General features: G+C 49.0%; 1 protein-coding gene across 5 annotated transcripts in view; it reads left to right on the forward strand.

Moving 5' to 3' along the window:
• Positions 1-17634, forward strand: part of PIGG (phosphatidylinositol glycan anchor biosynthesis class G (EMM blood group)) — a 41489-nt gene that overhangs the window by 9472 nt on the left and 14383 nt on the right. For 2 of the 5 annotated variants that reach the window (XM_054486107.2, XM_054486110.2), the window contains exons 5-9: positions 1068-1209; positions 8674-8886; positions 13605-13822; positions 14229-14510; positions 16027-16481. In XM_054486107.2, the coding sequence (XP_054342082.1) occupies positions 1068-1209; positions 8674-8886; positions 13605-13822; positions 14229-14510; positions 16027-16481 (1310 nt within the window). Of the gene's footprint in view, positions 1-1067; positions 1210-8673; positions 8887-13604; positions 13852-14228; positions 14511-16026; positions 16482-17634 lie in introns of those variants that run through there. The other 3 variants (XM_063663438.1, XM_054486114.2, XM_063663439.1) reach the window with 3 other exon arrangements.

The raw sequence follows: 17634 nt of genomic DNA on the forward strand, positions 1-17634 counted from the left end.
AATGTTCTGTGTCACTCTGTTCTGTGTCACTCTGTTCTGTGTCACTCTCTCTGTGTCACTCATTCTGTTCTGTGCCACTCTTTCTGTTCTGTGTCACTCTGTTCTGTGCCACTTTCTCTGTTCTGTGTCACTCTCTCTGTTCTGTGTCACTCTCTGTTCTGTGTCACTTTCTCTGTTCTATGTCACTCTGTTCTGTGTCACTCTCTTTGTTCTATGCCACTCTCTCTGTTCTATGTCACTCTCTGTGTTCTGTGTCACTCTTTCTGTTCTGTATCACTCTTTCTGTTCTGTGTCACTTTTTGTCCATGCATTTGGGTGCGTCAGTGAAACAGTCGATAATCCCTCGTGAAGCTCACATTCTAGCCAGGAGAGACGAGAAAGATGAGTAAATAAGTATGTGAGCAAGTGACGGGTGCTGCAGAAACTCAGAGGGCAGGAGGAGGGGCTTTCAACAGCGTGTTGAGAGAAGCCTTCCCTGAAGACGTGTGCAGGGTGAGCAGAGACTTGAAGGGAGGGAGGGGCAGACCATGTGGTCTGTGCACGAGTGTTGCAGGAGGAGCAGCAGTGAGGGTCAGGCACAGCCTGCCTGGCTTGTCCCGGAGCAGCAAAGGCTGTGCGGCTGCAGCCCCAGGGGCAGAGAAGCCTGGTGGGTGCCCCTGCATGGCTCAGAGCTCTTTCCTTGTGCTGTGTGTTGTGTTCTCACCAGAGTCCTGTGAAAGATTCCATTTGACAGATGAGGCAACCAAGGCACGGAGTAGAATATGTCCAGAGTCTCACAGCTTGGCAGTGGCAAAGACAGAAACCAGATACAAAGCGTCTGCCATCAGAGGGCAGAAATGCAGCCTGCTGTGCTGCATGAGCTGTGTGCAGTTCTGTGAGCTTCATTTATGACATTATTTGACTGTGACCCTGTGATCTGGCTATGAGCTCATAGGAAAAAAAAATCTAATTCATTGAGAAAGAGCTACAACTCTATAAAGTAAAGCTAAAACCGAAAATTGTCTTCTTAAGATGATGTGCTCTCTTCTGTCTGAACGCCGTTGAAATGCTTTTCCTTTGCCTTATAGGAGAGAGAGGTGCCTTTACCCAGTTTGCTGGTTCTTTGTGGTGACCATGGCATGTCTCAAACAGGAAGTCACGGGGCCTCCTCCACCGAGGAGGTGAACACACCTCTGATTTTAATCAGCTCTGCGTTTGAAAGGAAACCCGGTGAGAATTTAGGAGCTTTAACAGTTGGAAAATGTATTACATTTGTTTTCTATAGTCTGGTTTTAATTTTGAAAACCTATTTTTTAGAAGCTCCATAAGGTTGAAGTCCCCGAGCAATGTAAGAATGAAAAGTAATTGGGCAAAAGGCTTTCGGGATCCGAAGTTACATTCCTTCCCCGAATCCTTAAAACACAGTTATTCTTTCGGGATCTGAAGTTACATTCCTTCCCCGAATCCTTAAAATACAGTTACTCTTTGTCAGAATTTTGTTGTATGAATGTTGCTGCCTGGATATCTGGAACTGTTGAGAAAAATTGCCAGTAGCTCAGAGACATCTGGACAGCATGTGTGAACTGAAGGAAACGTGAATACCTCAGCTTTTTTAAAAGTTTGCATTATTGTAAACCATCTATTGAATAGCAGTGTCAACAAGAGTCATGGGACCCAGCCAGAGCAGGACAGACAGAGGCCCCGTCTGTCAGTATTCAGACATGCCCCAAACACACACACATCCCACTTTGACCTGTGTCCTGACTCAGCCGCCAGCTTACGCACTCTGCCCTCATGGCCGTCGGCCTTGCTGTCCTGTCGGCGGCTGCCTTCCACTTGCGCCTGGCTTCTGCTGCCACACTCGCAGAATCACTCGCGGTGAGCTCAGCGGTTATTTCTGCAGTGCCGTGAGGCACAGCAGACGCTTTCAGGCGCTGCTCTCACTGACCCTTCAGCAACCTTAGTGCTGCTGGTCCCGTAGCTTCTGGGACCTCACATCTTTCTGGTTTTCCTCCTTTTCTCTCCGTTGCTAGCCTAGTTTCCTTTCCCTGGTCTTTTTTACCGGACTGCCTTCTTGTTTCGTTCTGCATTCGCCCTGGAGGTATGGTCTCATCTGTCTCTGTGGTTGTAAATGCCGTAGATAGGCCCCACACCGGTCAGATTGGTCTCTCTAGCTGTCCCCATTCATCATTCTTGGCATAGTTTATCATTGCAGACTTATTGATTATCGATGGGATTCATGTAACATCTGCCTCCACATTACACTTTAAGCCAGATGAGGACAGGACCATGTCTGTTTTGCCCACCATGAGCCTGAAACATTGCCTGGCACATGATAGTTGCCAAGAAATATTTGCTGAATGAATGGCCCTTTCACTTAAGTGAGGGTTAGTTGGGGAAGCATCTCCACCTGACCTCTTATATCTTTTTATGAAGCTTCTTTGCCCAGACCAGCTTGGTCCGGGAGACTTTAACCTAGCAGCGCTAGAGGAATTAAAGACACACACACAGAAATATAGAGGTGTGAAGTGGGAAATCAGGGGTCTCACAGCCTTCAGAGCTGAGAGCCCCGAACAGAGATTTACCCATGTGTTTATTAACAGCAAGCCAGTCATTAGCATTGTTTTTGTAGATACTAAATTCACTAAAAGTATCCCTTATAGGAAACGAAGGGATGGACCGAATTAAAGGAATAGGTTGGGCTAGTTACCTGCAGCAGGAACATGTCCTTAACGCGCAGATCGCTCATGCTATTGTTTGTGGCTTCAGAATGCCTTTAAGCAGTTTTCCGCCCTGGGTGGACCAGGTGTTCCTTGCCCTCATTCCCGTAAACCCACAGCCTTCCAGCGTGGACGTCATGGCCATCACGAGCATGTCACAGTGCTGCAGAGATTTTGTTTATGGCCAGTTTTAGGGCCAGTTTAAGGCCAGATTTTGGGAGGCTTGTTCCCAACGCTTCTTCGTCTTGAATGTCTGACCTGAGCAGAGCTAGGAATGGTTGGGGCAGCTGCATGCGTGCAGGCTGCCTGCAAGTGCCAGACTCATCACCAGCTTCAGTCCTGAGAGTTGGTTCTGTTTTGTTTTCTTTATTCTCATCATACCTGTTTCATGAGCCAGGACTGTACTCTGGTGTACTCACCGCATTGGGCCACCATCATCACAGTCAATTTTACATCATTTTCCTTTCCTCAGAAAGAAACCCCATACTCTTCTTTTTTTTTTTTTTTAAAGATGGAGTCTCACTCTGTCGCCCAGGCTGGAGTGCAGTGACGCAATCTTGGCTCACTGCAAGCTCCGCCTCCTGGGTTCACGCCATTCTCCTGCCTCAGCCTCCTGAGTAGCTGGGACTACAGGCACCCGCCACCACGCCCGGCTAATTTTTTGTATTTTTAGTAGAGATGGGGTTTCACCGTGTTAGCCAGGATGGTCTCGATCTCCTGACCTCGTGATCCACCCACCTCTGCCTCCCAAAGTGCTGGGATTACAGGCGTGAGCCACCGCGCCCGGCAACCCCATACTCTTCTGCAGCCACCTTCCTCTTCCCCAGCCCAGTCTTCTCTCCCTCCCCCAACCCTAGGTAATCAGCATCATTGTCTGTAGATTGCCTCTTCTGCATGTTTTGTGTAAATGGAACCATATGGTCTCATGTGCCTGGCTTCTTTCATGTAGGATAGTGTTTTTCCAGGTTCACAGTTACAGCATGTATCAAGATTTCATTTCTAGGCCAGGCACGGTGGCTCTCGCCTGTAATCCCAGCACTTTGGGAGGCTGAGGTGGGTGGATCACCTGAGCTCGGCAGTTCGAGATCAGCCTGACCAACATGGAGAAACCTCGTCTCTACTAAAAATACAGAATTGGCTGGGTGTGGTGGCACAGGCCTGTAACCCCAGCTACTTGGGAGGCTGAAGCAGGAGAATCACTTGAGCCCAGGAGGCGGAGGTTGCAGTAAGCCGAGATCGTGCCATTGCACTCCAGCCTGGGCAATAGGAGTGAAACTCCCCATCTTAAAAAAAAAAAAAAAAAAGAAGACGACTTTATTTCTTTTGTTATTAAATAGTCTTCTATTGCATGGATTTAACACATTCATTGACCATTCATGAGTTGGTGGACATTTGGGTTGTTTCCACTTTCTGGCTGTGATGAATAAGGGCGCTGTGATCGTTTGTGTATAGCTTTTTGTGTGGATGTGTATTTTTCTATGTTGTCATTTTCTTACTCCAGTATAGCTGTGCCCCCACCTGCCACCTCTGTGCTGTTACTGTGAAATATGTCGCTTTTCTGTATGTTATAAACTGATGGCATAATTATATAGATATGGTTTTATATAATTGCTTTTAAATCAGGAGAGGAAAGAAGAAAATGCTTTTATACTGTCTTTCATAATTGTATAATTACCTCTACTGATGCTCTTTGCTTCTTTATGTATCTGAAATTTGATCTGGAGTCGCTGGCTTTCAGCCTGAAGAATTTCTTTTAGTATTTCTTGTAAGGCAGATTTGCTAGCAAAGAATTCTTTGTTTTAGAAAAAATCTGGGATGTCTATTTTGTCTTCTTTTTGGAAAGAGTTTTGCTGACTGTAAGACTGGGTTGGCTATTTTTTTCTTTCAGCACTTTGAATATGCTGTCGCACCGCCTTCTGGCCTCCATGGTTTCTGATGAAAAGTCAACTCTTAATCTAATTGGGTTCCCCATTTCTTTGTCTTTTACCATTTTTGCTGTAATGTATCTGTATTTTATATTTACTCAACTTGGAGTTCATTGAGCTTCTTGCATGTGTAGGTTGATGTGTTTCATCAAATTTGGAAAATTTTCAGTTGTTTGAATTGCATAATCTCTATTGATCTATCTTTAAATTGCTGGTTCTTTCTTCTGCCAGTTCAAGTCTATTGTTAAACCCCTTTAGTGAATTTTCTGTTTCAATTATCATACTCTTTTTTTTTTTTTTTTTTTTTTTTTTTGAGATGGAGTCTTGCTCTGTCACCCAGGCTGGAGTGCAGTGGCACAATCTTGGCTCACTGCAACCTCTGCCTCCTGGGTTCAAGCTATTCTCCTGCCTCAGCCTCCAAGTAGCTGGGATTACAGGCATCCACCACCACATCCAGTTAATTTTTGTATTTTTAGTAGAGACAGGGTTTCACAATATTGGCCAGGCTGATCTCAAACTCCTGACCTTGTGATCTGCCCGCCTCGGCCTCCCAACAGTTATCATATTTTTTTAACTCCAGAGTTTCATTTGATGCTTTTTAAAAAATAATTTCTGGCCGGGCACGGTGGCTCATGCTTGTAAACCCAGCACTTTGGGAGGCCGAGGCGGGTGGATCATGAGGGCAGAAGTTCGAGACCAGCCTGACCAACATGGTGAAACCCCGTCTCTACTAAAAGTACAAAAATTAGCCAGATGTGGTGATGGGTGCCTGTAATCCTAGCTACTCAGGACGCTGAGGCAGGAGAATCACTTGAATCCGGGAGGCAGAGGTTACAGTGAGCTGAGATCGTGCCACTGCACTCCAGCCTGGTGACAGAGTGAGACTCCATCTAAAAATAATGATGATAATAATAATAATAATAATTTTTATCTCTTTATTGATATTCTCTATTTGATGAGGAAAAGAAGAGCATGGGGAGATGGGAAGGAGATCGCATAATCCTCTATCGGGAGCTGGGGGGATGAGAGGGAGATCGTATAACCAACCCTCCTTCCAGAGCTGGGGAAAAGGGAGCTCTGTGTTCTGGGCTGCACCCGCCACAGGAGAGTTTCTGTCCCACTGGGCTAGGAGGGAGAGGGAGGGAGCAGGCCACGGTTCAAGGGCTGCAGACTCTTATGCTTCTTACCAAGGCCTAGTGGATTTTCTTGAATAAAGATTTCTTTGTTTGTTCTGTACCCCTAGACAATTTCCAGAGACTGTGAATAGTGGTAGTGGTGGTTTTTAAAATTTTTACCATTTATGCTTGTTTTATTGATAAGCAAGTTCATGGAACTACTCTTAACACTATTCCCTATAGTTCTGAGGGATTTTTATCTTAAAAATGCACGCAAATTTTTGTTTTGTTATGTTAATAAAAATAAATGTTAAAATGTTTATTATTTTGAAAATAAGCAGTTTTGGATTGTGTAGTGAGTGACTTCAGAGACCTTCAGCCCACCACCACCCACCCCTAGAGTGCTGACCTCCCCGTGTGGACAGCACAGGTCTGGCCACTCCAGAGTCAAGGGGTGTGGGAAGGAGAGCATGCCTGTACCTGGACTTCCACAGAGGGCAGAGCAGGTCTGTTTTATTTTCGGCCTCTTGCTACTAGAATGTTTGACCCTATTTGTTGTTCTGTCCCCCTGGTGCCTGGCACCTAGTGGATGTTTTATCATTTGTGGATTGAGTGTTGAAGACTCTGCAGGCGAGCCAGTGGAGGTGGAGACCGGTGGTGAAAGGATGCTACTGGGCTGTGGGAATGGTTTTCTGAAGTGCTGGAACTTCTTTCATGGCCGCTCATCGTCAGCAGGGCGCAATCCACAGGCCTACCCTGTGTTTGTTTTTCAGAATTACAGTTATTAAAATAGTTTGTGCAGGCAAGAACTGGTCACAAAGCAATCAAAGATGCAAAATCAAGAGGCCAGAAATAGACCTCAGTGTATCTGGGGATTTGGTGACAAAGGTGGCATCTCAGATTAGTGCAGAAAAGACATGGTGCTCGATAAATGATGCTGGTACCCCTGGCTGACCTTTTGGAAAAAGGTTATGCAGACTCTCTGCCTTATTCTTTACAACAATATCAATCCAGGTCAAAGCATGTTAACGTCTTTAAAAGACTGCAGTACGGAAAATTTTAGATGTAGAGCAGTCGTCACAGTCGTATAATAAACCCCCAGGTCCAGCTTCACCAGTTACTGGCCAATTACAGCCAATCTTCTTTCATCTGTGCCCACGCTCATTTCCCTTCTCCTTTATTATTTGGAAGCAGACCTCTGAAAGATATGTGCTCTTTACCCCCATAATCTCGATACCCTTATCACATTTAAAAAATAGTGTTAATTCCTTAATATCACCGAATAGTGTTCATATCTCTAATATCTGTCTCTCTCTCTTTAGGTGTTTCAGCTTGTTTGAATCAGGCTACAAATAAGACCATACACTGTGATTTGTTTATGTGTCTCTTAAGTCTCTGTAAATCTGTAGGTCCCCAGCCCCAAAACTCTTTACTTTACTACAGTTTACTCGTGCACATCTCCTTCTGGAGACCTACAGCCAGCGATTTCTCCAGGATGCCCTGCTTCTTTTTAGTGGAAGGTAGTATTTCAAGACCACTGTCTCAGAGCTACCAGTGCTAGCTCTGAGTGGTTGGTCATTGTTTCTAGACAGAAAGAAGAAATTGTTTTAAGATAAAATGATCTTGTGTTTGTATCAATTCACCTTCAAAACTGTAAAATTGACTTCTTAGGTCTTACATCTGTACTTTCTTCTTCCTAAGTTTAGAATCTTGGTTGTCAACAACTCCAGATATGATAGAATTAGAATATCACATAATGACTCATTGGCTTTATCCCGCAATAGACACGCAACAATCTCAGAATAACAATGCCAACACTGCCACTACCAGTATGAGGGTCAAAAGCAATTTAAGATGGGTTTGTTTTTGTTTTTGTGTTTTATTTTTTGTGTCAGCTCAAAGCACTTAATGTAAGAAAATACTAGAAGAAAGAAGTACTGGAAGAAAATGGCCACACTGGAGTGGAAGGTTCTTTCTAAGCATGACCTAGAAGCCGTCATTAGAGAGTTGGCCAAGACCTGATTAATAAATTTGACCAAATTAAAAACTCGCTACAACAAAAATTTACCACAATCAAAGTAAAACCTCCACAGACTCACACCTGAGTATCTAAAGACACCTCACGCACCACCTATCCTGAGTAGCCGTCCCTGTGGCCTCTTGGCGCCCTGCTGGTGTGCATTGAATTCCAGGGTGTGGAGCTGTTTGCTGTCTTTACACATGAAAACACTCCGACCAAGTTGAGTTTCTCCTCCGAAATCATAGTGGATGGTGGCAGAGCAGTGGCCTGGCCCATTGTGCTGACATCACAGCCATTCTTGCAAGGAGATGGGAGGGTAGCCACTCACTGTTCAGGCTTGAGCTTTAGCAAACAGGCAGATGTCCAGCTTTTCCAAGTTGATTAGAGCACCTGGCCCAGCTGAACCTGCCTCATTCTGCGCTCCCCTATAGAAGCACCCACAACTGCTCAGGAGCCGTGAAGGGTTTATTTTCTCCATGAGCAATGGCATGTGCGCTCATAGAGGGCAGAGCATGGGACGCTCTGAATCCAGAGGGGCCGGGCTGTCAGCGATCCCAGCCTCACTTCATTCTCGGGTTGGCTGTTGACCTTGCCAAAGTGACAGTCCCTCCATGTCTGCTGGACCACCTGCTTCCTCTGTGTTCAGCCCGTGCTCTGTAGCCCTCACTGTATGGAGTTCCTCACATGAGCCTCTCCCGGCCTACTGAAGGAAAGACACCGTCCCTGGCATAGAATGGGTTCGGTAACAATATCAACACCACAAGCAGCAAGGTGATTCCTGTATGATTCTGTGTTGAATGGTGTGAAGAGATGGATCATTTGGCTCATGTTAGTTGTAGAAGGTCTAATTCAAGAATGACTACCATCTTACACTTTCTAGAAGTCTGTTACTTAAAATGTTTTCTTTTTTCTAGGTGATATCCGACATCCAAAGCATGTCCAACAGACGGATGTGGCTGCGACACTGGCGATAGCACTTGGCTTACCGATTCCAAAAGACAGTGTAGGGAGCCTCCTATTCCCAGTTGTGGAAGGAAGACCAATGAGAGAGCAGTTGAGATTTTTACATTTGAATACAGTGCAGCTTACTAAACTGCTGCAAGAGAATGTACCGTCATATGAAAAAGGTCAGTCAACTCACCGTTTCGAACTCTGTCAGTGCTCTGTGTTTCCACTGAGCTTGTGTTTCTCCGATGTGTTTCTGTGGTGTGCAGTTTGTCACAGGAGTATTTTTTCATCACTACTCTTTGATGATACAGATTGTGTTTCTGTTTTCTTAGAACTTTGAACTATCACCATTGGCAACACCCTCAGATGCAGTTATCTAAAGTTCTTTCATAAATTTATTCATTCAACAACTATTTACCAGGATCTTGTTATGAATGAGAGGCTGTTACAGGCACTGGAGACAGAGCAGGTACGAGGCTCTGCCCTCATGGAACCTTCCAGAGGGAGGAGAGAAAAGGAAGTGATTGATGGCTGACGGTGATGAGTACCTTAGGAAAAGAATAAACGGCCGGGCGCGGTGGCTCACGCTTGTAATCCCAGCACTTTGGGAGGCCAAGGCAGGCGAATCATGAACTCAGGAGTTCAAGACTAGCCTGACTAACACAGTGAAACCCCGTCTCTACTAAAAATACAAAAATTAGCCAGGCATGGTGGCGGGCACCTGTAATCCCAGCTACTCAGGAGGCTGAGGCAAGAGAATCGCTTGAACCTGGGAGGTGGAGGTTGCAGTGAACCGAGATTGCACCACTGCACTCCAGCCTGGCAACAGAGCGAGACTCTGCCTCAGAAAAAAAATAATAATAAAAAAATAAACAGGCTTGGGGTGGGAAGTGAAGCAGGTGGGGGAGCCGCTGGGGCAGGCTGGCCGCTGGCCATCTGGGAGTGCACATTACAGGCTGTGGGGGCAGCAGACAGGGTCCTCCATGGGGCGCACATTCAGGGGATCGTCAGAGCAGGGGCTAGAGTGGCAAGGGCAGGGCAGAGGAGATGGTATTAAGACGTGAGGGCCACTAGGCACTGGAGGGGCTTTCACTTGTATTCTGAGTTAAATGGGGAGCTGCTGCAGGGTTTGGTGAGAGCCAGAGTCTTCCACTTGCATTTTCAAAGGCTGTCTCAGGTACCCTCGTGGAGGATTCTGCTTTGTGCTCTAGGAGGAGACCAGTCAGGAGGCAGTGGCTGTACTTGTGTGAGAGGTGAGGGTGGCCAGGGCCCAGGCAGAGGTGGTGGAGAAGTGGTTGCATTCTGGAAAGATGTCGAAGGTCCTGAAGACAGGATTTGCTCATGTGCTGTGATATTGGGTACGAGCAGACCAGAGGCGTTAGTTACGACTCCAGGGCTTTCAGCTGAAAGCGAAGGAACAGAGATAATTTCCTCAGGAGGGCACGACTTAGGAGGAACAGTTCTGCAAGGCAGGTGCTTGTGGGTGGGGATGTTGGTGTCCGGGAAGCCATGTAAAGAAGTAATTTCAGGAAGCAGGGAGTGGGCAGCTGCATCAAGGTTGGTGTCGAATAAAATCAGGAATTGAGAACTGAGCTTCGGATCTGGCCGTGGGGGGTGATGAGTGGCTTCGTCAGATGGAGAGTGGGGGAGGGCCTGGCTGGTACTAGACAGGTGAGAGCCCTAGGCAGCAGACACTGCGACTCTAATGGGAGTAGGAGGTGGAGTTGCCTGAGGCGGGTGTGGGGCCAAGGGAGGTGCCAGGAGACAGCTACGGGAAGGATCCAGGAGAGGAATGTTTGTCTCCCTGGGATGTCTTCAGACAATCGACTCTGACGCAGCTGCGTTCATCAAGAATCATGTTTGACACTGGGGCTCCTTTGAGAGCCTGGAGGAAGTCGACTCCTATTTGGGGGCAGCAGTTAATGTGGTATTGGCAGATTTCCCTACTTGAAGTAGAGGGATACTATTACTACCAAATAGAGTGAACGTCCACAAGCTTGCGCTGAGATGTAAACCGGCCTCCTAGAGTCACGTGTGGAAGACAAACCCGGCCAGCCAAGGAGTGCTTGGGAACCGGATGTGATGAGTGTCTGGAGGCCCCACCGAGCACCGAGCACCTGTGAGGTGGCCAGGTGGAGGACTTTGGCCATGGAGACATTTTAGTCAAGACCAGGGACAACAGTGACTTGTGCTTTTGGTTTTTTAAAAAAATAGTATGAGTTTGATAGCTTTTGCATATTGCTTGTTTTGTTAATGTGTCCTTTTTTCTATGCTAAGAGTGATAAAAACACCAACAAAATTGGCCGGGCACGGTGGCTCACGCCTGTCATCCCAGCACTTTGGGAGGCTGAGGTGGGCAGATCACAAGGTCAGGAGATCGAGACCATCCTGGCTAACACGGTGAAACCCCGTCTCTACTAAAAATACAAAAAATTAGCCAGGCGTGGTGGCGGGCGCCTGTAGTCCCAGCTACTCAGGAGGCTGAGAGAGGAGAATGGCGTGAACCTGGGAGGCGGAGCTTGCAGTGAGCCGAGATGGCACCACTGCACTCCAGCCTGGGCCACAGAGCAAGACTCTGTCTCAAAAAACAAAACAAAAAATATACCAACAAAATCAAAACAACAGTGGAAGGGTTATTTGCCTGTTCCAGAAGTAGTGGCTGGGGGAAGTTGGGAACCACAGTGGATATGAGAGGAAACCAGCCTGTTAAAGGAATGCAGGAGCCTCCCTTGACTGAAAAGACAGCCACAGCGTCTTGGACCCCCCTTGGCGGCCCATTGTCTACACCGTCGGGGATCATATTTCCTAAAACAAAATGGGGTATGTTCTGACACTGAAATACGTTTTAGAACCCACAGCCAGGCCCGTGCAGTCCTTCGGTGGTGTCCAGTCTGTTGGAGGCATTGTGCCCACCCAGCTCTCTCAGTGTAGTGGGACTGGCTTTTTCTCGCCTCTGGACTTTTGCACATGCTGTTCTCATCAACTTGATGCTCTTCCTGCAGTTTTTTGCCTGGCGAATTCCTGGGCACCATTTACATTTCAGCGTAAACATCAGACCTTCCTGGTCCAGCGCCCACTCCCAATCCAAAATCAGTTCCTCCCCATTACCAAAAATCCCTCATTGATACCCTCTACTTTTCCTTCCTGGGAAACTTGTAATTACAACTGTAATGCAGTCACAGTTTGTAATTACGCTCGTGTGTGTGCATGCATGCGTGTGTGCCTGTGAGCCCTACTGGATCCAAGCCCCAGCAGGCAAGGATTGTATCTGCTTGCTCGCCATGCTGTGTCTCCCCTGGCACAGCGCCTGGCACAGCGCCTGGCACATCATCCACGCTCCATGGATATTTGTTTCGATGCATGCACAGGCGTACCCCCATAGCTCTGTGACTCTCTGATAGGTGGTGGGGTGTGGACACAGGCGTCCCCCACTCCAGGGTGGTGGGTGTAGCAATGAAGGATGCCAGCCCTGGAACCAGACTGCCTGAGTTTCGTTTGCAGCTTTTACCCACTGGCACCGTGGCCCAGGTGCGTGACTCACCCTCTGTGTCTCAGTTGCCTCCTCTGGATAACAGTTCTGATGCTCATCCCTGCCTCATAGGGTCATTAGGGAGGTGAAACGAGCGAGCCGCCTAGTGTTGCTGGCCACTGGCACTTAGTGCAGAGAACCTGGTGCCGGCAGCAGTGGGGTGGGCCTGCAGGCGTGTGGGTGGGTTCACACTCAGGGACCTGGTGCCGGCAGCAGTGGGGTGGGCCTGCAGGCCTGTGGGTTCACACTCAGGGACCTGGTGCCGGCAGCAGTGGGTTGGGCCTGCAGGCCTGTGGGTTCACGCTCAGGGACCTGGTGCCGGCAGCAGTGGGGTGGGCCTGCAGGCGTATGAGTTCATGCTCAGGGACTTGTGCCACAGCACCCTGGACCTCAGTGGCTCAAGCGCCTGTGGCAGCTCTTTCACTGCTGTGATAGCAGGCCTGGGGCATGCAGAGCCACAGGGTGGGGCGAGCCTGCCAGGAGGCACAGCTGAGACCCTCCTTGGCATGGCTCTTCTGGAATAGGAAGCTCATGTCAAATACCGAGGGGGTCTCGGGAAGGAAGTGTTGCTTTGCAGACCAGTCTAATCACAAGTGAGCGTGGTCCAGGCAGAGGCTCACGCATCAGCCAGCTCTGGAAAGAGAGGACATCTGCTGTGCCGTGAGCAGCATGGCACTGTGGTCTAAAAGAGGGCGCCATAGCAGAGGGGCAGGGCTCCATCCAGAGGCAGGGCATCCATGCGCCCAGCAGAGCTCACCCTTGTGAGCAGAGAGGGTTGGAAATTGTCTCTCTTTCCAAAGAGGATGTGAGGAAGTAACCCAGGCTGCAGAACGGGGGATGTTGGAGTTCGGGAAGGGCCAGTCTGCATTGGGGAAGTGGGTGTGGCAGAGAAGGGTCAGGCCGCTGCCCGCCCTGTCCCAAAACAGTGCTGTAAGGGTTAGAAAGACTCTGTAAAACCTGACTGTTGACATAATGCATTTCAGGATTGTTTTTATATTGCATGTTGACAAGAAGGAGGGAGTGGAAAGAGACAGAATAGGGAGGAGGAAGTAAGAGCGATGAGGGAGGCAGAGAAAGAGGCCAGGAGGCACGGGGGGCAGTCACTGCTGTCCGTGGGGTGTATGCCAAGGACCAAGGCCCGTGTCGCTGGAGGGCGAATAGATGCACGTCGGCAGCTTTCCCGGCTTTACAGAAGGTGTTGCAGACCCCCCACCCAAAGGAATGATTCATCTTCATTAAGCATCAGTTCTAAAAAGTGAAGGCTTTGCCGTGTGCCATTTATAACCGAATACTTTGAGATTATGTATATATATATATATATGTTCACAGTGTGTGTGTGCGCATGTAACCTTTCTGTCTTCTTAATAGATCCTGGGTTTGAGCAGTTTAAAATGTCAGAAAGATTGCATGGGAACTGGATCAGACTGTACTTGGAGGAAAAGCATTCAGAAGTCCTGTTCAACCTGGGCTCCAAGGTTCTCAGGCAGTACCTGGATGCTCTGAAGATGCTGAGCTTGTCCCTGAGCGCACAAGTGGCCCAGTACGACATCTATTCGATGATGGTGGGGACTGTCGTGGTTTTGGAGGTACAGATGCTCACACAGTTGTGGCTCAGGTGTTGCATTGATTTGATAACTCAGCCAAATATTTATAGTTTTAAATATATATATAGGTGTTATTAAAAATGGGAAAATATTAATTTTCTTGTTTAACTCTTTTGTGGTGTGTCCTGATTTGTGACAAGACCCAGAGTATTGTCAGTGTCAATTGGCCTCACTCAGTATTGCTGCAGGTGATAAAATCACGCCATGCATTTTGGGGCAGTTAATTAGGAATCATCTTTTCCTGAGCTTGCTTTTCTGTTTTTACTGTGTGGACAGCTGACATGAGAGCGGGAGCTGGGCTTATTTTTAAGTGGGTTTCTCCAAGCCCTGCAGTGTGTGGTTTCTCCAAGCCCAGCAGTCTGTGGACGCTGCTGTTTCTCTGTTCCAGGTGCTCACCCTGCTCCTGCTCAGCGTCCCACAAGCACTGCGCAGAAAGGCTGAGCTGGAAGTCCCACTGTCATCTCCTGGGTTTTCTCTGCTCTTTTATTTGGTGATCCTGGTTCTTTCGGCCGTTCACGTCATTGTGTGCACCTCAGCTGAAAGTTCGTGCTACTTCTGTAGCCTCTCGTGGCTGGCGGCAGGTGGGGTGATGGTGCTGGCCTCGGCGCTGCTGTGTGTGATTGTGTCTGTTCTGACCAACGTGCTCGTGAGTGGAAACACCCCAAGAAAGGTACGTACGGCTGGTTCCTGGGAATGTGACGTGGTCCTTCTGCTCAGGCTGTTCTTGTTATTTCAGGCTGCCTTTCATTTACCAAACTTTGGTTGAACACCTGGTGTGTGCCAAGTGCTGGCAGTGCTCTGGACAGGGGGCCTCAGGGAAGGACGTGGAGCAGCCTTATCCCAGGCCTCTGGGTGTCCTGACACAGGTGTTCACAGCTGTGCTGTCAGGTCAGATGCCTTCGTTCTTGGAAAGCTAGGTTCCTGCGACTGTTAGCAAGGTGATTGTAAAGAACTGGCGGTCACAGAGGAATGTACCCCCACTGAGGGGGTGTGTGAATCAGACAGCCTCCCAGCAGAAGTGTGGGAGCTGCAGCTGAGGGAAGAAGAGACAATCGGCCTGGACACTCAGGAGGGTCAAAAGGAGACTTGGTGGCACTACTTATCCTGCCACCCCCAGAATGCATCCTGCCTCATCAGGTCCAGATTTCTTTCCAAGGCGGACGTTTTCTGTTGGAATTCTTAGTCTTTGGCCTCGGACACCTTCATTCGTTAGCTGGGGAGTGGTGGTGAGGCAGTGAGGAAGCAGCAGATGGTCGCACTCAGATCCACAGAGCCCAGGATCAAGGGACCCACTGCAGTGGCAGCAGGACTGTTGGGCCCCCACCCCAACCCTGCGCAGCCCTCATCCCCTCTTGGCTTGAGCCGTCAGAGGCCCTGTGCTGAGTGTCTGACCGAGACACTCACAGCGTTGTCATCAGGCCACAGGCTTCCTCGGAGCCAGGATGATCTGCGCCCACGCTTGCACCTCGGGCCCATCTGGGCTCATGCTCTGTCTCCCACTATTAAATTAGTACCTAGCTGCACGCAATATACAGTTATCAAAAGAATAAACGGCAATAATTGAGTCCTCATCTTTACTTTTGACTGCTTTAAGTTAGTTTATTTAAGAGACAGTACTGTGATGCCAACTTTGTCATTGCAACAGAATTAACCACTTTATTGGAAACGTTCTGGATTTCTAGAATATTCCTGGAGAAATTTGAGGTCTGGTTTGGTGGGATATATTGTTGAGGTTCTTTGGTTTCAAGAAGCAGGAACTGGCGACGCGAATCTGAAGACCTAAGCTGTTCCAGAGCCTGGAAGCGGCAGCATGGAGGGCAAGGCCCAGGAGCCTCTGGGCAAGCTCTTTGGGCCGCATCACTGCCCAGAGGGTTCTGACCAGTTTCAGTCTTTGTCCACTCAGTTTGGGACTTGCAGTCCAGTGTGAGAACAGCTGGCTGGCCGTGCGGTGTCCGGCTCCCCTGCCTGGGCTGAGGGCGTCTCCACTCCTGCAGGCTGCGTCCCAAGAGGAAGGTTCTGCCATTGGAGCAGAAGGGGGCTGTTCCAGAGTAGGGGCCCAGGTGCTGGGTGTGAGGAACAACGGTGTGTGTCCAGGGCATTCTCTGCTGTGAGCAAGGCCTTGACATGCAGCAAGATGCGTGTAGTTATCAGACCGTCTCTTAAAAAGTGCACTTTCCTTTTCACAGAACCCCGTGCATCCCAGCTCAAGGTGGTCAGAGCTAGACCTTCTTATTCTGTTGGGGACAGCGGGCCACGTCTTGAGCCTGGGCGCCAGCAGCTTCGTGGAGGAGGAGCACCAGACCTGGTACTTCCTGGTGAACACCCTGTGTCTAGCTCTGAGCCAAGAAACCTACAGAAACTACTTTCTGGGAGATGACGGTGAACCTCCGTGCGGCCTCCGTGTAGAACAAGGGCTTGACGGGGCCGCAGCAGCGCGGCAGGACGGGCCTGGCTGTGAGGTGCTGGAGCGAGACAAAGGCCACGGAAGCCCCTCTACCTCCAAAGTACTCAGAGGCCGCGAGAAGTGGATGGTGCTGGCCAGTCCGTGGCTAATACTGGCCTGCTGCCGGCTGCTGCGCTCCCTAAACCAGACAGGTGTGCAGTGGGCTCACCGGCCTGACCTCGGCCACTGGCTCACCAGGTGAGAGCGTGGGCCCGTGGCCACAGGCCAGATTTTCTACGGCCCATTGGTCCCCTGCCAAGCTCTTCTTTTTCTAAATTGAGGCCATTTTTCATATTAAGAATGGGATAGTATTTGAGAGCTCAAGAATTGGGAAAATACACTAAAACCAGTGTTTTCCTAGATACTAGAATCAGTGTTGAGAAGTGAATTTATTTGGGGGCTAGCCTAACAGGTTTCATTTATTAGTGCTGAACCACTGTAACTGTTCATGATTGAAAACTTCTGTTTCAATGATCATTCTATAGTAAAGATGCTATTTGGGGGTCAAGCTTGCTAGTGGCTTGTTTTGGACACCCCGTCCATGCCCGGGCTGTGTGTCCCCCGCCCACCACTCAGCGTCTGCCTGTGTCAGGCCATTCCTGTGTTGCTATAAAGAAATACCTGAGGCCGGGTCATGTGTAAGGAAAGAGGTTCATCTTGGCTCTCAGCTCTGCAGGCTGCACAGGAGGCATGGTGTCGGCATCTGCTCCTGGAGAGGCCTCAGGAAACTGGCAGTCATGGTGAGGGCAAAGCAGGAGCCAGCACTTCACGTGGCGAGAGCAGGAGAAAGAGAGGGATGGGGGAGGTGTCCGGCGCTTTTAAACATCAGCTCTCTTGTGAACAGCCAGAGCGAGAATGCGCTCATTACTGCGAAGATGGCACCAAGCCATACGTGAGGAATCTGCCCCCATGACCCAGACATCTCCCCCAGGCTCACTTCCAGCACTGCAGGTCCAGTGTCTTTTTTTGAAACGGAGTTTCACTCTGTCGCCCATGCTGGAGTGCAGTGGCACGATCTTGGCTTACTGCAACCTCTGCCCCCCGGGTTCAAGAGATTCTCCTGTCTCAGCCCCCTCAGTAGCTGGGATTACAGGTGCCCACCACCATGCCTGGCTAATTTTTGTGTTTTTAGTGGAGATGGGGTGTCACCATGTTGGCTGGGCTGGCCTTGAACTCCTGACCTCAAGTGATCCACCCACCTCGGCCTCCCAAAGTGCTGGGATTACAGGCGTGAGCCACCGTGCCCAGCCTGAAAGTCCAAGTTCAATGTGAGATTTGCAATGGACAAACATCTAAGCCATGTCATTCCCCCAGACCCCTATCCTGCTGCTGATGATCCCCAAGGCAGCAA

Source organism: Pongo pygmaeus, chromosome 3 (assembly GCF_028885625.2).
Source record: "Pongo pygmaeus isolate AG05252 chromosome 3, NHGRI_mPonPyg2-v2.0_pri, whole genome shotgun sequence".
NCBI lineage: Eukaryota > Metazoa > Chordata > Mammalia > Primates > Hominidae > Pongo > Pongo pygmaeus.